At 46.7% G+C, this 21,160-nt stretch overlaps 1 protein-coding gene across 14 annotated transcripts in view; it reads left to right on the top strand.

Moving 5' to 3' along the window:
* Positions 1-21,160, top strand: part of AOPEP (aminopeptidase O (putative)) — a 273,680-nt gene that overhangs the window by 152,438 nt on the left and 100,082 nt on the right. For 13 of the 14 annotated variants that reach the window (XR_014779644.1, XR_014779645.1, XR_014779646.1 and 10 more), the window contains 2 exons: positions 20,396-20,498; positions 20,926-21,033. The exons of the other annotated variant lie outside the window; for it this stretch is intronic. Coding sequence is in view for 4 of the 13 variants with exons in the window: in XM_084784051.1 (XP_084640177.1) it covers positions 20,396-20,498; positions 20,926-21,033 (211 nt within the window). In the remaining 9 variants the exon portion in view is untranslated. The remainder of the gene's footprint in view (positions 1-20,395; positions 20,499-20,925; positions 21,034-21,160) is intronic. 14 annotated transcript variants of the gene reach the window in all.

The following is a 21,160-nucleotide window of genomic DNA, read 5'->3' as shown; positions in this document are numbered from 1 at the left end:
GACAACAGAAGCTTCCATCAAGCCCCTGTTGAGAATCAAGTGTGTGGAATCTGAAGTCAATGGGAAGGGTGGCCCTTCTAGGAATTACTCTTTTTTTTCAACCCGTTGTACATGACACCCCGAGGGCTACTTCATCCCTCTGGACAGAGGCCTGCCTTGGGAGCTTCTGTTGCTGTTTGCTTCTAAATAGTACCCGCTCCCACCATGCCCCTTGCGCTGGCCTTGAAACATGCTGGGAGGCAAAACCAGAGCAGACCAAGCCTGTTAGACCCTAGGGGGCAAGGCTCGCTGAGCTGTTGTGTAGCGCTGCCCTTGCTATGGCAGGCTCCCTGCTTGCGAGCTAACAGTGGCCTCGGAAGCTGACTTATTCATTGTTTAGGAGAAGCAGCTCGAAGAGTGGTAAAGCATAGCCAGCCAGGAGCCAGAAGCTGTAGCACTCTGCCCAGGGCCACTATGCCTATATCTTTTCCCTCAACCAACCTCTGGGGAGCCTTTGAGGCTGGAAAGAGCTTTGCTGTTGTGCCTTGGGAACAGAAATGGAAGAACCATGAGCCAAGAGGGCTTTTACCTCACATTCTTTAGAAGCTAGCTAGTCTCTGGTATGCAAGAGTACTGAGCTGCCTGGTGTTTCCTGTGTAGAACGGGCAGGGTCTGTAGAGCAGCAGGCTGTGGGGTGTGTGTCTTAGAGACACAGCTGGTAGATTCTTAGTGGAATGTGGAGACAAGGCAGTGAGAGTATCCAAAGTGACTGGGGATTTGTGCTTGGTGCTTGGGTAAATGATGATGATGTTTATTTAAATGGAAGAACAGATGTTACATAAAGATTCTGTTTTTGCATTTGCTGACTTTGAGGTGTTGAGTAGATAAGAAGTCAATGGAAGAAAGGAGCTTATAGGAAAGAGAGCATTAGGCCTGAGCAATACTCATGTGCACATATTCCAGTCACCCATGAGAAGAAGAAGCAAGAAGAACTGTCAGATGATCTAGCAAGGAATCCTGGGTAAACTGCTGTCTGTGCCTGTGGGGAAAACCAGGGCAACCAGGTCATGAAAAAAAGTGAAGGTGAGAACGGTTCATGCTGGATGTCACTGGGAAATATGACCTTAGAACTGTGTGAGAGATGGCAGTGGCTTTGGATTACTTGTTTGGTTAGGTGACGTGGAGAGGGGAGCCAAAGGGAGGCGTGAAGAGTGATTCCCATGAGCAGAGCTGGCCATACGAGCTCAGGAAGCACAGTTGGGGAGGAGTGTGTGGTCGGGGGTCCTGCCACAAGCTAAAGGAAAGCTGGGTGAACTGTAAACTCTTCACCCACAGATTCAGTTTCTCAAACTATGAGGTCCTTCCTCTCTAAGTCCCTTGATGGCTCTGGTTCTGCATGAATATGGTCCTTTGGTGTGGAGTAGGGCATCAGCATCATCCTGACAAAATATGTCTCCAGCCCTGCACCCTTGGAAACTGCTTCTCACCCCTGTCTCCATGGAGCTGTCATCAGCCCATTTTCAGATAGCCAAGTCTTTTCCAGTGTGAGAGGAGTTGGGGGTGATTTGGATATTTGAACGAGAGAGTTTATTGTGGCTTTTGTTTATTTTTCTTCATTGTAATATTCGGAAATTCTGTTGGCCTAAGTTTAGGCTAACCGAAAACAATGCATTTGAAGGGTCCTTTGCAGACAGATACAGAAAAGAGTCATCGGGTGCATGTGCAGTGAGGAAAACTTTCTTGATTAGGTTCAATTTACTCCTGCCCTTGGAGTTCTCCCAAAATAGACATGGAAAAAAGAAAAGGCATACAAATTTGTTCTAAGATTGTATTTTAATATGCAAATGACCCTGAGAAAGAACTCCTTTAGAACTATAGAGTGATCAGAAACAGTGCATTTTTTGGGGGAGGGGAGGGGGCAGGGTTGTCAAGCTATTCCACTATCTTGAAAGATAGACTGAGATCCATGTGAGCCTCAGAGACAAAAGGTGTGCAGCATCCCTCTCTGTTCCACATCACAGCCCTGTCCTGGCTTCAGATTCTTCAAGTCAGAAGGCCTTAGGAATGTAGGCTACACCAACTACCTCATCAAAGAGAATGCCATTTTGCTGGTTATAGCTAATAGCGTATGATAAAGTAAGAAGAGACAAACCAAAAATTTGAGATTTTATTTTGTTATTTTTGCATTCATATATACTGATGTCACTGTATGTATGTCACTGTGTTATATCCCAACATTAAAAAAATAAAAAATAAAAAACTCAGCACTTGGGGGAGGCAGAGGTAGGCTGACCTCTGTGAATTCGAGGCCAGCCTGGTCTACAAAGCAAGACCAAGACAGCCAAGGCGACACAGAGAAACCTTGTCTCAAAAACAATGTTGAGTTTCAGTAAGCCGCTCAGGGTGTCCTTGGACTGTGATCCTCCCATCTCCACTTCTAAAGTGCTGGGCTTATGTGTGTGGACCACCATGCAGCTTATCCCGTGTGTCTTATGTAGACGGCTGTTTGATTTCATCAGATGAGTCTTCAGCTGAATTTGCCATAAATTTTGTCTGCACCCCAGCAGTTTCTTGTTCATTCCTTCCTGATCTAAGGTCTGGAAGCATGGTAACTTGCATTGCTTGCAAATATTAGGGTTCACGTTGCTAAGTCCATGCTCCTGGACTTGTCAGCCATGAAGGGTCTGAGATACCAGTGGCTCTCTCATACTCTCACATGTCCACCTGCCCTAGACAGAATTGCCAATAGAAGTCCTTCCCCCCCCCACCCCCCCATTCCTGCAGTGGAGCACTAGCAAGATGCCAGGGGACTTCTGCAAGGCTCCCAGTCCCTCAACTCTTAGTACAGCTGCATCATCAACCTTCTCAAGTGCTTTTACTTAACATTTTCTGGCAGGCCTCAAGGGCTGGGCAAACTACAAGGCAGGGTCAGCCTCCATTTTGGAGTTTGTTTTGTTGTTGTTGTTTGTGATTTGTTCCTGCTACTTCTTTTGGAACTCAGTGTTAAAGTTGTGCTCAAGCCGAGAAAGCAGGAGCCTTATGGAGCTCTGCTCTGAGCTGCTGCCCCCACAGCTGCTATAGTGCTAGATAGATGTAGGCATCCTTTCTGGCTTCATGTGAACGCCTCACCCCGAGGCCACAGAAACATCCTCCTGTGAGAATGGTGTGGGAAACACATTTGTAATTGTGTCCAGAGCTGAAGTGCAGGCCATCCACAGATCTGCATGGTGCCTCGGTTGGCATCTTCTAATCTGAAGCCGTAGAGCATGCTCATTAAAGCTCTTGTCATATAATCTTCCATTTTCCTGGAAGCTTTTACCTTTCAAATTTTCTCAAAATTGGTCTTTCTAATTTCTGAAGACTGTGACAGTTTTTTCATGGTGTGTGTGGACATATCAGTTGGCAATGACACAAGCCAGCCTCAAAGAGCACCCCCTAAGAATCCTGTTTCTGGCGGAGACATGCCTCCCTGATGCCCTTCTGTAGTGTGAACATGGTTTGGGCTAGAAGACGCTCTTTCCTCCCAGGCATGGCTGCTCTTCTTTCCCAGCACGGATTCCAGGCCAGCCTCATTCTTCCTCCTTCTCTTGCTTCCTGCATCACTAGGAATCCTGAGCCAGCAGTTATAGTCTTCCTCCACCAGCTCTAGGATCACATCTGCCCTGACCTCCAGGTGCCCACACATCAGCCTGTCTGCTTTTGTGAACTAGTTCCAGAAGCAGACTGAGGATGCGCACATTGGCCAACCACAGATCTGTGGTCCCAAGGACCTAAGGAGGAAGGGAGGAGGAGCTGGACGTGCATGGAGGAAGGAGTGTGAGCTGGGCACCACTTAGGCTTCCAGAGATGGCAGTGGTTTCCTCTGGGCTCCTACAGGAAGAGCAGTGGTGACACAGTCTAGAACAGCTGTCCAGACACCTTACTTTGCAGAGGCCACTCTGTAGCCCCTTTGTATGGGGAGTGAAAACTGGGTGGCCTTGCAGCTTATCATAAAGGGCTGGGACCCTTTAATGACTGTGACAGAAGCCAGCCTTATATTTCAATACAATACCTAGTAAATTTACCTGAATTTAATTTTTGCTTTCTTTCTGTGCTGGTTAGTTTTATGTCAACTTGACACAAACTAGAGATCTTTGGGAAGGCTAACTAAATGCCTTCATAAGGCTGCCTATATACAAGCCTGTCATGTATTTTGTTTGTTTGTTGGGTTGGTTGGTTTTTCTTTTCTTTTTCTCTTTTTTTCTTTCTTTCTTTCTTTTTTTTTTTCTTTTTCAGATAATCTTTCTGTGTGGCCCTGCCTGTACTTGAACTTGGTATGTAAGCTAGGCTGACCTTGCATCACAGAGATCTGCCTACCTCTGCTTCCCAAATGCTGAGATTAAAGGCGTGCACGACCACACCTGGCTGTATTTTATAATTAGTGATTGATGTGGGAGAGCCCAGCCCACTGTGTGCAGTGCCAACTCAGATGCCACACCTGGGTTGCATAAGAAAGCAGGCTGAGCAAACTGCAAGGAACAAGCTAATAGGTAGCACCCTCCATGGCCTCTGCATCCAAGTTTTTGCCTGGATTCCCTGTCCTGACTTCCTCGGATGATGAAGTACAAACTATGAGATGAAATAACCCTTTTCCACCCTGAGTTGCTTTGTTTTACCACAGCAACAGAAACCCCAAGACTTTGTTTGTTTGAGACCTCACTGGGTATTGGTTACATTTCTTATTGCTATGACAGGATACCCAAGAAAACAGACTGAAAGGATTGGTTCCTGATGGAAAGCTATAGTGGTGAGGCAGCTGTAGTAAAAGGGGTGTGAGGCTACCAGCCCGGAAACAGAAAGAAAAGAAAGCTCACTGTCTTCACCCCTCTCTGGATGCTCACACTCAGGGTGGGTCCTCTTTCCTCAACTCAACCTGTCTGGAAATGCCTTCTAAGGCGTGCCCAGAGGTGTGTCTCCTTGGTGACTTTAAATCAAGTTGTCATCAGTGGGTGAGCTGCCACACCCAAGCTGCTTCAGGCTTGCTGCATTCTTCCTAGGACTCCAGTCCTCCAACTGCTAAGATTATAGGTGATTAAAGGAGCAAATCTGTTTTGGTTGTTTCGGAAGATAAACCGCAAAAGTTCATTGTTTGGGGTTTCCTGCCCACGGTGAGCCCATTGAGAGCCCTCTTCACAAGCTCTATTGCCTCTGTCTTCAGTTGTCCCCTCGCACTCTCTCTCTCTTCCCCCTTAGCAGGTAAATATGCTCACCTTTCTTCTCTGTAACACTCACTTTTGAATGCTGCCTCATCTGATCACCAGTCTCCCTCTTGTCAGGAGCACCCAGTTCTTTGGAGTCTACACGGTGCTCTTGCAGGAATAGAGAAAATTTATCCCCTAAACCCTATGCCCTTATTACACCATGTTCTGTAATTGTCTCTCAGTTCTTGCCTTCCCTTACCCCTCTGCTTTGCCTGGCACCATTGTTTAAGTCCCAGGAACTGCCAGGAGCAAGGCTTCTTCCTGCTGCCGCCCCACCCTCCATCTCCCTTTTGGTCTTTTTGGAGTTGCTTCCTGTCCCACATTTGATGTTCCTCAGGGGACCGCATGTCCACTTTTAGTAATAGGTTCTTCCAGAGTGATTTTATCCAAACTCAGTGTTAGGGTCTCTCCACACAAAGACCCAGAAATTAGATCATGTCAGGCTTGTTAGAAAGCATTCCCAGGAAGGAAAACGGAACACCCAATGGAAGTAAAAGGAGAAAGCTGAACCAAGGTGCTGAGATCTGAGGCCAATACAGTTGCCCCAGCTGCAGCAGGAGACTGCTGTACTTGTTCCCATTGGAGCAAAGGACCAAGCATTTTGCCCCCAATACTTGTCACGTACAGAGAGGTGCATTTTCCCAAGGATTTCAGGGAACAGGCTCAAGCAAATAACTCTGCCTGCCTCCTCCCTTTGCAGTGCTGTGTTCGGATGCAGGCCTTACCACCCATCAGCCTTCATACCACCAGCCCTGTCCTGTCTCCAGTGCCACTGGACAGCTCGCTCTAAAATGCTTCAAGATTCTGTCATCTCCTCCTTTAAAATCCTCCGATCGCTTCCTCTCACCACCAGGAAGAACCTCAAGCATTTTGCATGTGAGGCCCACAGGGCATCAGCTCTGCGTTCCCAGTCTCCTCACTTGCTGTCCTTTGCTCTGCTCTGGCTTCTTGAGTGTCTCACAGGCCATTGTGTGTGAGTCAGCTCAGACTAGGGTGAGAAACCCAAGACTCAGTGAAGTTGATGGCAGAAAGCTGCTTTTTCACAGTAGAAACCAGAATTCTAAGCTGCAAGTATCAGCAGGGTTGTTTCCCCTGAAGCCCTGTTTCCTGGCTTGTAGATGGCCACCTCTCACCCGTGCTCTTGTGATGGTTTCTGTGTGTCCCTGGCTTTTCTTTGTGTGTTCAAATCCCCTCTTATGAAGACCTCAGTCAGATTAGGATTTATACTGATAGCTGTGTTCTGACCACCTTGAAGGATTATATTTTGCAAATACAGCCCAGTTCTCAGGCATTGGATGCCTGAGGGCACACAGCTCTGGCCATCTGTTTAGCCAACTGTCCTGGCTTACCTCCTTGCCATTTCCACACGGCCTCTATTTAGAATGCCCTTTCCTTGCTGCATAATCCCACCTCATTATGACTCAGCACAGATACTCTTGCCTTCCAGAAACGCCTGAGTCCCTACCCTAAGATAAACTAGTGTCCCTCCTCTGTGCCTGATAGAGCCTCTTGTGATGACTCCATCCAAACCTTACCTATCGTTCGATGGTCTGTATACTGAGGTGAGCCATATAAATGGACAATGTTTCATCATTTCTAACCTCCAAAGGCAGAAGCTGTCCATGTCCTCCATCCATGTTTCTCTAGTGATCCACTAGCCTTTGGCAACTCAGCCCCATGCCTGGCTTGTGTCTCTCTGCTTCAGCACATGGAGCTGAGTGAGTGGATGCTCCATACAATTTGAAGAAATGAATGCTGTAGATATGATCTCTGTCCCTAGGGCCTTTGTACCTTATCTGATGGGCTGAATATATATTACAAGAGAATAAATGAGCTATAGATTGTGTCTTCAAGAGTTGTAGAAACTGAGATCTCCATTCTGGAAGGCTGAGAAGGGACCACCAGAAGCATGCAGAGGCTGAGCTGGGATGGCAGTAGGGGAAGCATTGAGAATGGTGGTGGAGGGAGGGAGGGAGGGAGGGAGGGAGGATAGTTCCATGAGGGATCTCGGAGGTTGAAGGTGGCCTGGGTGAGGGCAGGCTCAGTAACAGCTCTTCAAATGCCACACTCACACATTCCTTGGGACAAGCCCCATAATGCCAAACTATTTCAAGTTCCAAGAATGACATAATGAAAATGGAGTTTGGAGGAGATTAGCCAGCCTTTGGGGATAACACATGATCAAAGAGACAGTGTCTAGAGGCCACAAGGGATTAGGTGGACATTTCAGGAATGAAGGCTGAGCTCAGAGCTACCTTGGCCTAAGGCTCTGGTTGAGTGACTCTCTAGCTTATCACTGTTCAGAACAAACAGAATGTCAGCCCAGCTTCAAAGAAGGCTCCAGTGATGCAGTGTAACACTGTCTCTGATCTCAGGTAACGACTGACCCGCTAAAGGGGCTGCCTGAATCCCTAGGCTTCATGATGCTTGCTAGGACTTTGAAGAGAGTAAAAGGGAACAGCTGCCCTTCTTGGCCAGAATATAGCTAATCCTGCCTCGTCTCGGATGATGTCATTGGAGAATAGAGGCCTGATCTCGGCTCCAGAGCTTGTCAAGGTTTTGGGTCCCAACCCAGTGTGGAGACATAGGGTTTACAGAAGGGGCCGGGAGCCAGCTTTCCCGGGCAGGAGTCTTGTCCCACCGAGTCTGTCTGTCTCTTCTATAGCCTTGCTGTGCTAAACTTCAGTCTACACTTGTATGGCAGCTTGATAGCGCTGCCGAGGTTCTACTTTCAAAGTGAATGTGAGATAGAGTTGCAGAAGCTACATTCAAATCATTTAAGACATGCAGAATAATGGAATCCTGTGCAATCACTGCCATGGTTGGTGTGAAATGAACAGGGGCGACTTGCTGTGGTCCAGCGTAACGCTCAGTGCATGTTAGATGTCCGCACTCACGCCCGTAGCACCTGGTGCATTGTTGGCAAATGTGGCTCTTCTGCCTCTGCTGCCACCTCTCCTGCAGTCCTTCTGTCCTGAACCTGGGAGTCTAGCCATTGCTTCCTGGCAACCAGACCAGCTGAAAAGTGAAAAGGACTTAAGAGAACATTTGTTTTTTTTTGGGTGCAAGAATGCCTGGTTACAAAAAGAAAAATGGCAGGATTAAAGTGGGGGATCTGAAATTTGGACAAAGATGTTCAAACTAATGGTCTGAGATAAAAATGGAATCGGCAACATTTCTGAGGCTCGTGCGAAGCCCCGACCTCCCCAGAGCCTGTGCTGCTCTAAGTTCTCTAGAGGACACCGTGCTGTCCCCTCTGCTGGGCTCCACGAGGCTCTCTGGTCTCCAGCACTCCAGCAGAAGAGCGCCTGCCTCTCTGTCTCCGCACTCAGTGTGCTGTATTTGGCCCTCATGTGCTAGCAAGCCAACTGCCAATGTTAGGGTGCTCAGTTTGCCACTTGCAACCTCTGCCCTTTCCACCCAGACACCAGCTCTGCCTTCCAGCTGTGGGGGGCATTCTCTCTCCTCTGCACTCTTACAGCGAAGACATCAGACGTGTCCCACACAGTTGAATTCAGTCCCGTGTCTTTGGTTTGCGGTGGTCACTCCATGGTTACTCTTCACTAAGAATTCCTGAAGGGAGGCTAGAGCTCTACACAGCACTGGTTACACAGCTACACATGGGTTTGAGTTTGCAGGGACACTTGCTAGGGATTCTTTTGCTATAGAAATCGTCTATAGCATGCATGCATACATACACACACATAACAATAACTAAAGAAAAAGAGGCCATGCGTTTGAAAGAGAACAGAAGGGGGATACATGGGAAATGTGGGAGGGAAGAAAGGAAACGACACAACGATATAGTTAATTTATAATATTAAAAGTACAATAAAGACATTCATAATAATGAAATTCCTGTTAGTGTATTATTGTGAGTATTCAGAAAATAAATTTTATGTGTATATATGCATATGGCTGTTCTGTATATCTCTGATTCAATATAACACCGTTAGCCTATAAAACAGTTCTCAAATATCATTCATTTCACTGCATCAGTGTGCAGTGGTTTGTTCTTCTCTTCATTGGCCTGTCTTGAGGATCTTGTACAGTTGGCTGCTGATTGGAACAGGCATGCACACAATTGTGTTCTTGTTCAGAAGAGTTTCTGCCCCACCGGTGCTTTCCCATGAGCTCCTCGGCTGACTTGGTTTCATGAGGTACATGCTTTTACCCCCTGTGCACCATCTCCCATATTTCGTCTGTATTTTGGTCAGTAATTTTGATCCAGAGATGGCTAAGAGAAGCTGTGCATGTGTGGGAATGGACTAGTGTGAGCACAGGGCAGAAGGCAGGCTGCCACGGGCTTCAGTCTAGCCTGCTGTGCTCCTGGGAAGGACAGGAACCAAAAGGGGCACTGGACTGGGGTCGTCAATGTGCTGAAAGTGCTAGCCAGGCCAGTAAGGCACAGAAGTGTGCTGCGAAAGGCATGCAGGTTGAAATGAAAGGGAAGAAGTAAAGCTCAGTATTCCTCTACAGAGGAAATCCTAAGGGACACCCCCAAGCATATTAGAACAAATAAGCAAGTTCAGTACAGGAGAAGGCTGCAAGGATGAAGGTGTGAAACCTGGTTGTTTCTATACATTAGTTATGAGCAGTTTGATGATAAGGTAAGAAAAGGGTATTTATAATGATATTAAAGAAAGCCAGGTGCAGTGGGGCACACCTTTAATCCCAGCACCCTGAGAAGCAGAGGCAGACAGATCTCTGAGTTCGAGGCTAGCCTGGTCTATAAAGTAAGTCCAGGATAGTCAAGGCTACATAGAGACACCTTGTCTTGAAAAAAAAAAAAAAAAGCAAAGAAGTAGATTTAGGAATAAATTTGACAAAAGAAATGCAGCATATATGAATCAGAAGCTGTAGAGCACCGTGGACGAAGTGAAAAGCCAGACTATGTAGAAATGACTTGTCTGTAAAACTCAGAGCAGTGGAGCTGCCTTTGTTTATCTTACCTGTGGACCCAGCATGGTTGTTTCAAAAATTCAGCGGTCTCCTTGTAAACATAAAAAGCTGGTCTTAAAATTGGTGTGGAGGGCTGGAGAGATGGCTCAGAGATTAAGAGCACTGACTGTTCTTTCAGAGGTCCTGAGTTCGATTCCCAGCAACCACATGGTGGCTCACAACCATCTATAATGTAATCTGATGCCCTCTTCTGGTGTGTAGATGTACATGCAGATAGAACACCATATACATAAAAATAAATAAATAAATAATATATAATATGTACATTATATATATATATATATATATATATATATACACACACACACACACAATTCATGTGGAAATGCTAGGGACCCTATAAAACCAGAATAATCTTGAAAAGAGACAATAAAGTTGGAGAATTTATGCTTCACAGTTTCAAAACTATCTCCAAAGCTGAGTGATCAAGACTATGGTACTGTCAGGAGAACAGACACGTAGAGCAGGAGATCCTTGTGTGATGGCAACTCCATTCATACCACACACAAAAGAAAGCGTGAAAGCTGCAAAATTAACAGGAAAGAGACAGGTATAAAAAAGATCATTACTTTGGACTCGGACTAGGCAGTAGTTTTTAATTTTTGTTTTTGTTTTTTGTTTTTGTGAGACAGGGTTTCTCTTGGCTGTCTTGGACTCGCTTTACAGACCAGGATGGCCCCGAACTCACAGAGCTCCACCTACCTCTGTCTCCCAAGTTCTGGGATTAAAGATATGTGCCAACACTGCGGGCAAGGCAGTAGTTTCTTAGATAGGATGTCTGAAATGAAAGCAATCAAAAGGAGGAAAAACTGGTAAATTGAACTAAGATTAAAAGTCAGTGTTTCAAAGGACTCTATCAAGAAAGAAGAACCTAGGGCTGCCCACTGTGATGATAGGACAGCGCCTAAGGAGAGGAAACAAGGTTGTGTGACCCTGCAGTTCCACCCTGGGTGTAAACCTAAGTTAAATGAAACAGTAAGCGTTATAAGCAAAAAGTTGTACACAGATGTTTATAGCAGCTGTTCTACTTTCTTTTCCTGATGCTTTGGTAAAATACTCTTTTTTTTTGTATTTTTAAAATTTAATTAGCTTATTCAGATTATAACTCAGTTGTTATCCCATCACTTGTATCCTCCCCTTCCTCCCTCCCTTTTTCACCTTATTCCTGTCCCATAGGTCTAAGACCGAGGGCGACCTCCTCCCCCACTATATGGTCATAGGCTATCAAGTTTCATCTTGGTAGCCTGCTTATTATTTCTTTGAGTGCCATCAGGCCTCCCCACCAAGGGGAAGTGGTCAAATATGGGCACCAGAGTTCATGTCACAATCAATCCCCACTCTCCACATAACTATGGAGAATGTCCTATCCATTGGGTAGATCAGAGTAGGGGGTTCAATGTTTACTATTGTATTGTCCTTGGTTAGTGCAATAGTTTGAGACTCCCCTGGGCTCTGATCCACCTGTCACGATGTTCTTCTTGTAGGTTTCTAGGACCCTCTGGGTCCTTCTATTTCCCTATCTCCTATATTTCTCTTACCTAGAGTCTTCACATCTGTCCCAATATCCTAGTAAGTGAAGACTTTTGTAGGGCATCCCTTTTGGGCTAGTGCCCAATTATAAGTGAGTATATATCATGTGAGACTTCAGTAAAATACTCTTGACAAAAGCAACTTGATGTAGAGTTCTAGCTTAGAACTCTAGAATACAGTCCATCGTGCAGGGAAGTCGAAGCAGCTGGCTATGCCATATCCACAACTAGGAAGCAGAAAGTGATGCCCAGATGCTGCTTAGTTTCCTTCTCCATTTATATAGCATTGCATCCCAGCCAGGAAATGGCCCCACCGATGGTAGGTGCGTCTTCCTGCCCCAGTTCAACTTAATCTCCCACAGATATGCCCAGAGGCTCTTCTCCCTGAGGATTCTCCAGTCTGAACTGTTTCTACTGAAGCATTGTTTGTAGCGAACTGAGGCAGGTTGGTCTTAGTGCTGTGGAGATTGTCTCAGCCAAGCTCAGAGGGTGGGATGCTAGGACCCAGATGTTTCTGGGTCCTTTGTTTGACCAACTGGAAGAATGAATTTCATAAATGGATGCTGTAGAAGAATGCTTAAGGGAGGAGGATGTTACAGATAGCAAGTGTGCAGAACACCCACAGGGCGGCGGCGACCATATTGATTGGACTGAGAACTCCTGGAGTTTGTCACGCTTTCGTGGGCTAAGATAAGGTGAGCTGGGCTGGTCAGTCTCTATAACATGTGCCTTTATATGCTGGTGTCTGGACTGGAGTTTGGCATGTACCCTCAGGACTAGTGAACTAGCTGATGATGCGTAGCTTCCAGAGAGCTGTGCAAAGAAAAATAAAGACGCAAAATAAGAATAGGAACCAGCACCCTCTTAAGCACTCTGGCCTCTGGCCAAGACAGAACTGTCCATTTTCAAAGTCCCAGCCTTGCTGCCTGAAACTCTTTTCCTTCTACCCTCAGCAATAGTAGCTAAAACAGAAGCCACCTGAATGCCCACCTGGAGACTTTCAGATAAACACAGTGTGCTAGAGCCCTGAAATGGATCTTTAACCAACAATAAGGATGAACGAGGTATCGACACGTGCTAGAGCATGTCACATGAACCTTTAACACAGTATGCCTCAGGAAGGCCTACGTGTTTATGAGCTCATGTGTGTGAATTGTCTAAGCAAATCTATAGAGATACATAGACTAATGATATCAAAGGTTGAGGTCCTGAAAAGGACTTGTCAGTGGTAAGGTGTTTCTTTCTGGAGTGCAAAGAATGTTCTGGAGTTAGATACAGGTGATGGTTACACTACCTAATGGATGCACTAAACACTACCAATATGCCTTTGGTTTTAAGGTTTTCGTGTTCGTTTCTTGGTTTGTTTGTTGTGTCGTGGGGTACAGATGCATGGCTATAGAGGCCATAAGAAGTCATTGTTTGTCCTTTGTCACTCTCCATATATCCCTTTGCCAGAACTCTCACTCTGCACCTGCTGCTCATGTTTTCTCAGCTAAGCTGGAAGCCAACATGCCCCAATAATCCACCCACCTCAGTTCCCCTCAGAGCTGGGGATACAAGTGTGTGGAGCAGCCAGACTTCCTGTATGCTTGCTGGGATTTGAACTCCAGTCCTCATGAGTGCACAATAGGTGCTCTTCACAGCTGCCACCTCTCTAGCTCCTGGTTTTTGCTTTTTTGTTTTCACTGTGTTTTCCAGGTGGCCTGAAATTCATTCTGTAGCCCAGGATGACCTCAGACTTGCAGCAATCCTCTTGCTTTGTTCTTTCCTGATGGGATTATAGGCATAAGCCACCATGCGCAGCATCAACTACACATTTTTAAAGTGGTAATTTATGAGTCTGAAATCTTTAAAAGATTGATGGAAATCAGGGACCATTATTTACCTGCACAACAACCCTGAATACCAGTTGAGTTAACCAGTGATTATCTGAGGGAGAGATAGAAAATGAAATTAGAGCAGGAGGCACTAGGCAACCTTGGGTCCGGATGAGACCCAGAAGCCATTTCTAGCCTTTGGTGCTCAACATATCTGCGGAGATAGTTGGTATGAAAGCCATCATTCCTGTATGAAAAAGCACAGCATATCATTTTCCCCTAAATGGAATCCTCAATATTTATACATTATTGATGCTCAAAGGCCCTTTTGAAAAGCTGTGTGCAGGCTGCAATATGTTCTGCTACTAGCATTGAGCATTTGTCAATCACTGGGTATTTGGCTAGTTTCTGGGTTTTGCTTTCCCTGGCCGTGCTGTGAGAAGGAAGGGTCTTAATACTTGATATTTATAATCAGCATGAGATGTGGAAGATCATAGTAGGGTGCAGTTGCCAACAAGACTGAGAATTCTGCCCAAGCTTCCAGCCACTCATCCAGCTGAGCATCCTGGTGTGTGTCAGGCTGGGAAGCAGGTGTGCCCCACACACCTGCCTCCAATACGCTGAGGGTTCACAGCCCTCTGCACTCAGGGGAATGTCTTCTGCGGACCCCGCCTGTAGGCCATCTGTTCTTCCTGAGTCAGGCTAGGGCCATCCTTCCCCTTACCTCAGGCAGGGTTCTGTGTGCTGATGGAGTTCAAGCTCTGCCTTTACCTCCCTCTTCCCTCACAGAATAGGAATGGAGGCTACTTCATTTACCTTTCCCCCCATGCTATGCAGAAATGGTCTTCTGTTTTTGCTTTCTGCATCCTCTAAGTTTTTAATTTAAAATTTTGTCTTATTACTGTTTTTTTTTCTTTTTTTCTTATTACTGTTTATGAGAGACAGAGAGAAAGAGACACAATGATAGGAAGGGTGGGGAGAGAAAGAGACAGAGGGAGCCAGAGACAGGGAGAGGGGGAGAGAGGGAGAGACAAAGACAGAGAGGAAGAGACACATAGAGGGCTGGAGTAGAGAGGGGAGAGGGGGAGAGGAAGAGAGAGACAGACAGACAGACAGACAGACAGACAGACAGACAGACAGACAGGCCAGCAGGCAGAGACAGAGAGATAGAGATAGAGAGACAGAGAGAGATGGAGACAGAGACAGAGATCCTGTTCAGACCATCAAAGCATCTTGTGTTTGGTCTGTTTGGGGCTTTGTTTCTTGCAGGAAATTTCAGACCTGTTGCCATTCTGACCATGTGGTAGTTTTGGTCTGGGATGATATGTGGTTGCTCTTTAGTTTATTAATTTATTTAGTTTGAGTTAGGGTCTCTCTGTATAGCCCTGGCAGCCCCAAACTCACAATGTCAATCAGGCTGGCCTCTAACCCACAGATATCCACCTGCTTTGACCTCCCAGGTAAAGATGTGTGCCACCTGACAAGTACTTTTTCTTGAAGTTTCTCTCTTTCTACCCAGCTTATCAAAACTTGTTTGTTTCTTTGAATTTGCACAGTTTTGCCAACTATTCCTCCTTGCCTCCTTTAGCAGTGTCCCTCTCTTTCATGTGTTGCTCATGATTCTGTGAACACCTTCTACCCCACATCACCTCATCAGTTGCCCTTCCCCCCACTGGCTGCAAGAACCAGCTAAGGTGTGTGTGTGTGTGTGTGTGTGTGTGTGTGTGTGTGTGTGTGTGTGTGTGTGTGTGTTGTTAGGTTTTGTTTTTAAGACAAAGTCTTAAAGTCTTTAAGTCTCTCAGCAGCCTGGAGCTTGCCCAGTTGGCTAGACCAATGGGCTTGGAAACCCTAGGTATCCACCTTTCTCTGTGTCCCTAGCACTGACATTGTAAGCAGGTATGCCGCACTTGGATTTTTCCCCTTTAATTTGAGACTTGAGGAAGTTAGGACTTTGGCAATTGCACAATCTCTTGCCAGTCCTGTTTTTATTTTTTGGAAGAATTTTAGACTTAAGGAAATGTCTTGTGTCCCCACCCTGCAGCCCATCCCAGTAACAGTGTCTTACTGGCATAATGGCAGCTTTGTCTTTCCAAGGGTTGGCCTGTCTGAGGAAGGTCCAGCTGGTATTCTGAGTATGGATCAGAATGAATACAGTAGCTGTGTACAGCACTAACTAAAGGCCCGCAGGAACCCTGGCTCAGCTCTCCTGGGGACTGCAGCCCACTAAGGTGCCAGAGTCACTGCTGTTGTCCCCTTTGCCTGTGTGCACTTGTGTATGTATTGTGTGCACTGTATTGATATATTACCAAGTATGTGGGTACTTGTCTACTTGCATACCTCCAGAGGCCAGAGGCTGCCGTCAAGTGTCTTCGCTGAGCACTCTGTGCCTTAGGCATTGAGGCGGGATCTCCTTGTTCTGGCCAGTTTATCAGGCGTGCTCCACCTTGTACTTTAGGTACTGGGGCTCATCCCATGCTTGTACTGAGCCGTCTCAGCAGCCCCCTCTCGTGATTTTGCTGATGAGGGTGCTCTGCTTCATGGGGCTGCACATGGTGGAGGCGGCGGTGGCCGTGGGTAAGTGCCTCGGCAGCATACACCCGTGGAATTCAGATGGTACCTAGTAGCTAGTTTCTATTTGAACAGTTTCCCTACCTCATTGTTAGGGTGTAAATGAAGCTCTGCTTCTTGTTGAGGTGGTTACCTTTGACAAGCAGGGACCCGTGAGCATATAGAGGCCACTGGCATCCACAGGCACAGGAGGGCATGCTGGCAAAAGATGTGTGTGAGCCGAGCAGGGCAGATAGAACTGACACCTAACTGCCTCACAGAGGTAGTTCCTCTAATTTCACCCTTGGTCGTAGCTGAGAAGGGCCAGACCTTTTTAAGGCACCTCCTTTTACATGGCATCCCTATTTGTCAGATACCACATCACTCAGGGAATATCCAGCTGGCTTCTGTGAGTGTGCAGGAGAGGCAGGGAAGAGACGAGAAGGTCATGTTCACCTCAGTTGCGGTATGCTGTGCCAGGCACAACAGAAACCAAGAGCGTTTGAGCCGAGAGGACCTTGGAAACTTGATCACCCACATTCCATGCATGTCAGGCAAGGAGTAAACTGGAGTCTGCCGGCTGCAACATGGCCAACACTTTGCTTTTACACCACAGCTTTAGTTATGTGAACTTCATCATAGACTTTGCAGTGAGAAAATAAGTCTTTCAAGGAGGAAAATGATGCATCTCTGGCTCTCTCCTGAGGATTTTGCATAGCCGGGTACGGGTCTATCTCTTGAGGAAGCCCTGAAGTACGTACAGCCTGCGCCTGGGATCTCACTGGCCAATGACCAGCTTTGACTTCTTCTCCAGGCTCCGTGCCCTTCAGCTCCTAATGGACATCCTCACAACCATTTCTTCATCAGGTTCTGTAAGGGAGGAGGACACATGCAGAGGAGCACAGAGGAGCGCATGCACAGACATCGGGTCTTTACCCGGGCCATGTTGCCAGTAGTGCTGCTCCAGCTCCCATCCATCCTGTGAAAATGGGTATGGATAATGGGCTTAAAGGGAAAGTGACCTCAACACTTAGTGCTTATGCTTCTTACACACGACGCAGCCAGAAGGCAGGCAGTGGCTACCATGGGGCTTGTTATACCATGGAGAAGGTTTGCCTTGTTTTACTCTCCTCTACTCTCTGGGTGCACTGACTTGGTGCCTCATGGTTGCAAGGTGGCTGCTACAGCCTCCTCTGTCATCTGTAGGCAGAAGTACAGTAGTAGTTAGAGCTCTCTGCTGTAAGAGGAGCAAAAGCTTCCACCTAAGCCCCACCCCCAGCCACTGCACTCCAAAAGCAGCAAAAATCTCTCTGATGTCTCCTGACCTGAGGGGAAAGTAGGTGCCATTTTATTTGCATATATTTTTCTTAACTTTCTTTTTTGGGATTTCATTTATTTGATTGGGTTATGTTGAGACAAATTTCACTTTGTAGCTCTGGCTGACCTCACACTTCCTTTCTGCTCTAAGCCTCTAAGATACTAGGATCTCAGACATTCATCAGAACTCACCTTTTCCTTGACTTTCTTGGTTTGTTTGTTTGTTTTATGAGACAGAGTTTCTCTTAGCCTTGGCTGTCCTGGACTCATTTTGTAGACCAGGCTGGCCTTGAACTCATAGAGATCCACCTGCCTCTGCCTCTGGCTCCTTAACTTTTTAAATTGAAATAAAACACATGTAATAAAATGCACACATCTTTGCTAGATTGCTCCAAGGACTCACATATTAAGCCACAAAGAAATAGTCTGTGATCATCTCAGAAATCTTTATTTTAGCCTCTTTCACCCTCCTTGAGGTGCCTGCTGCTCCCATCTAGAGCCAGAGGTCAGGGTTGCTGGGTTCTGGCATTCCAGGGAGCAGAGGTGGACGGTTCAACTTTCTGTGGTCCTGCTGGGTGTGACTGTGAGGGGAGAGCCTGGATTTGGTTCCTTCTTTTCCTCTTCTGTCTCTGCATAGAGCTGGCACTATGAGAATCTCATGGTCTCTGCTCATGGAGTGTCTTTGCTCATGAAAACCACCTCCTGAGTCTCACAGAGCTTGCCTGTGCCCTGGCTGCCCTACCCCTGTGTCCATTCTCACAGGAATCTCTGAGGTGTGCCAACTAGGGTCACTGTAAAGAAAGGGCCTTCCCAAATAACTGTTCCTTTGGAGAGGAGGAGAGAAGAAATTGTGAGAAGGGTGTTTTATGGAAGGTATTGTTTGACAGAGGGAAAGACTGCCATTAAAGGTGTCATTGGGAACTGGAGCTGGAAGCCAGCCTATGAACAGAGAGCTGCATCGCTGTCTGCTTCCCTTTCATAGTCTCTGTTATGAGCTCAAGAGCTCAAGAACCTTGTAGCACATTTTTCACCACTGGGGCTAGGAAGCCTGGCCTTGAGAAGCTGTTCTTCCCTAAGACTATGGGGAGGGATTTTCCTGGCAAAGCTCTTGTGGCTTTCCTCATTCAAATAGTCATATGGGCTTGAAAGCAGAGGCCAAGGCCTGAGCTGACGTGTGTCAGTGGACTCATGAAGAGGAAAGGGCTGGGTGACCCAAGAGTGCATTGGCGTGAGTCAGCCAGGATGCAGGAGACAAGCTGAAAGTGGGAGGTCAGTTCCCACGGCTGCTCATTCTCACTGCTTTTGCTTCAGGCTCCGCTAGTTTAGAGCCTTGTGTTCCAGGATATTCCACTAAGACTTGTTAAGGGATTCCTATGTAAAGCAGTTAGAATATCTTTTTATGAAGCTGGGTGTGGTGGCATACACCTGCAATATCAGCACTTGGGCAGGCAGATCTCTGTGAGTTAAAGGCCAGCCTGGTCTACAAAGAGAGTACAGGACAGCCAAGGCTACACAGAGAAACCCCGTCTCAGAAAAAAAAAATCTTTTAGATTGAAGAATTAATTATTATAACTCACAGCCCTTGTTAAGGGGTTAGTATAAGACCTAGAGGTGGAAGCAGAATCACTTCCGCTTCACCAGTTAATAGATTTAGGTCTGAGGGCTTCTCCAGCCTTCTAGTGAGTAGCAGACAAGAAGAGAGGTCAGGTTGGGTGCGGTGCGTCCCCCTGAGCAGGCCTCCTGAGGAAGACAGAGGAAGCCCTGTCAACAAAATGGGTTCTGAGCCAGCCTGACCTCTATCTCAGCAGTCACAAAAGAAGACAAAGAGGAAAGGTTGATAATAAACCATCTTGCTCAGATCCCAAAGCATTGTGCGAGGCACTCGGCTTCCCCACCTTTCCAAACGAAGCCCCACCCTTCTGTGTTGGCCTTCTTATCATTCCTCCCCTTACCTGGCATTAACACACACACACACACACACACACACACACACGTTCTTTAGTGTTTGTCCAGGAGGCTCAGAAGCTAGCATATCTTCTGTCACTGATTTTGATCTTAGCTGTTCTTGAAGCTGTCGCTGTGTGAAGACTCAAAGGATCTATGGCATTTCAGGAAAGCTGAGCAGGGGGGTGGAAAGTTCCCTTGTGGAAAACGAGGCAGGATTTTAGTCTCCGAGTCACCAAAACCCTACAACAGAGCATCACACCCTGGGTGCAGACCTCATTTGTGAAATGAGTATGTGATCACTAATATCCCTGCCTGTCCCCCAAACAAGAGCTTCTAGGACCTTTCCTGTGCTGTTGCTGTGCTCCTCAAGTGATTTCAGCATGCAATAGGTCCTGAGATGGGGTTTTTACAATTAACTCTCTCTCTGTCTCTGTCTCTGTCTCTGTCTCTGCCTCTCTTTCTCTTTCTTTTTCTCATAATTCTCCCAAGTGAGCTACATCTGGCACTATATCTCTGAGCCCAGTTTCCACACCAAGAAAGAGTTTACACTGATAAATAATTGATATTGAAGCTTAAGATTTCTGGAGGGGCTTGGCATGGTGGCGCACGCCTTTAATCCCAGCACTTAGGAGGCAAAGGCAAGTGGATCGCTGTGAGTTCGAGGCCAGCCTGTTCTACAAAGTGAGTCCAGGACAGCCAAGGCTACACAGAGAGACCTTGTCTCAAAAAACAACAACAATAAAAATAATAAATAAATAAATAAGAAGAAATTTCTAAAAAAAAAAAAAAAAGATTCCTGGAGGGACTGGCAGGCTTCCATCTTGGATAAGGTGCTATAAAACATTGCCAATGGCCAGCCTCAGCTTTCCAGACCTGAGTATAAATCCTTGTCGCTGAGTGTGTGAATTTATATGTAGACTGTTTTCAGTTACCCCTGGAACTGTTGAGCTGAAGGATGGCGCAGTGACACAGGTCTGAAAACAAGCGATGAGAGGTCAGGGTCTAAGTGGCAGATGCATGCACTGTGCTTATACAAGGGACCACTGTGTTGTTTTAGGCCCAACAAAGAGGAGACCGGCCACGTGAGTGCTTCTGGTGCCTCGGTTGTCAAACATGGACTCAATCCAGAGAAGGGCTTCATGCAGGTTCATTACTTAAAGGTAAGTGTGCCTGATGGCTGCAGCCATTTGCTACAGGACAGCACTCCTGAGGCCATACAGCTGAGCAAGAGGAGTTACATGGTTGAGGCAAAAAGAAAGAAAGGGTCTCCACCTCTGTCACAGCATCTCAGTGGACGCAGACTGAGTACTTACAGGCTAACCCAGTAAAAGCTTATAGACATGGCCATTTCCAGAAGGACCAGACCTGAGGAAGCCAGTCACTCCTTCAGGTGAGCAGAGACTAGATCAGAAGGCACCATGGACCTCTCCATTGCAGAGTGCAGGCCGAGGCAGTGATGGCATGAACAAGCCTGGCCTCCCTGGGCCAGAGAGGATGGCATGCTGCATGTACTAGTGCCTTGACCTGGAGCCTCTGAGCAAGTGTGATGACCTCGACCCCATTTTGTTGTCTTCTTTCTTCTCCTAGGGTTACTTCCTTCTTCGGTTCCTAGCCAGAACACTTGGAGAAGAAGCTTATATCAAAGTTTTAAGAAAATTTGTGCACCTATTTCATGGGCAGTTGATTCTTTCCCAGGTAACTCATGGGATCCTGGTGGACTCACAGAACACCTGGAGGGGCTTGGGTTATGTCAGCGCTGGAAGGTAGAGAATTTACTGGGAGAGAGAGGACATTAGTGATGTGGACTTGAGGGATGTATGTT

Source organism: Acomys minous, assembly GCF_964271855.1.
Source record: "Acomys minous genome assembly, chromosome: 5".
NCBI lineage: Eukaryota > Metazoa > Chordata > Mammalia > Rodentia > Muridae > Acomys > Acomys minous.
This window is presented reverse-complemented; position numbering and strand designations above follow the sequence as displayed.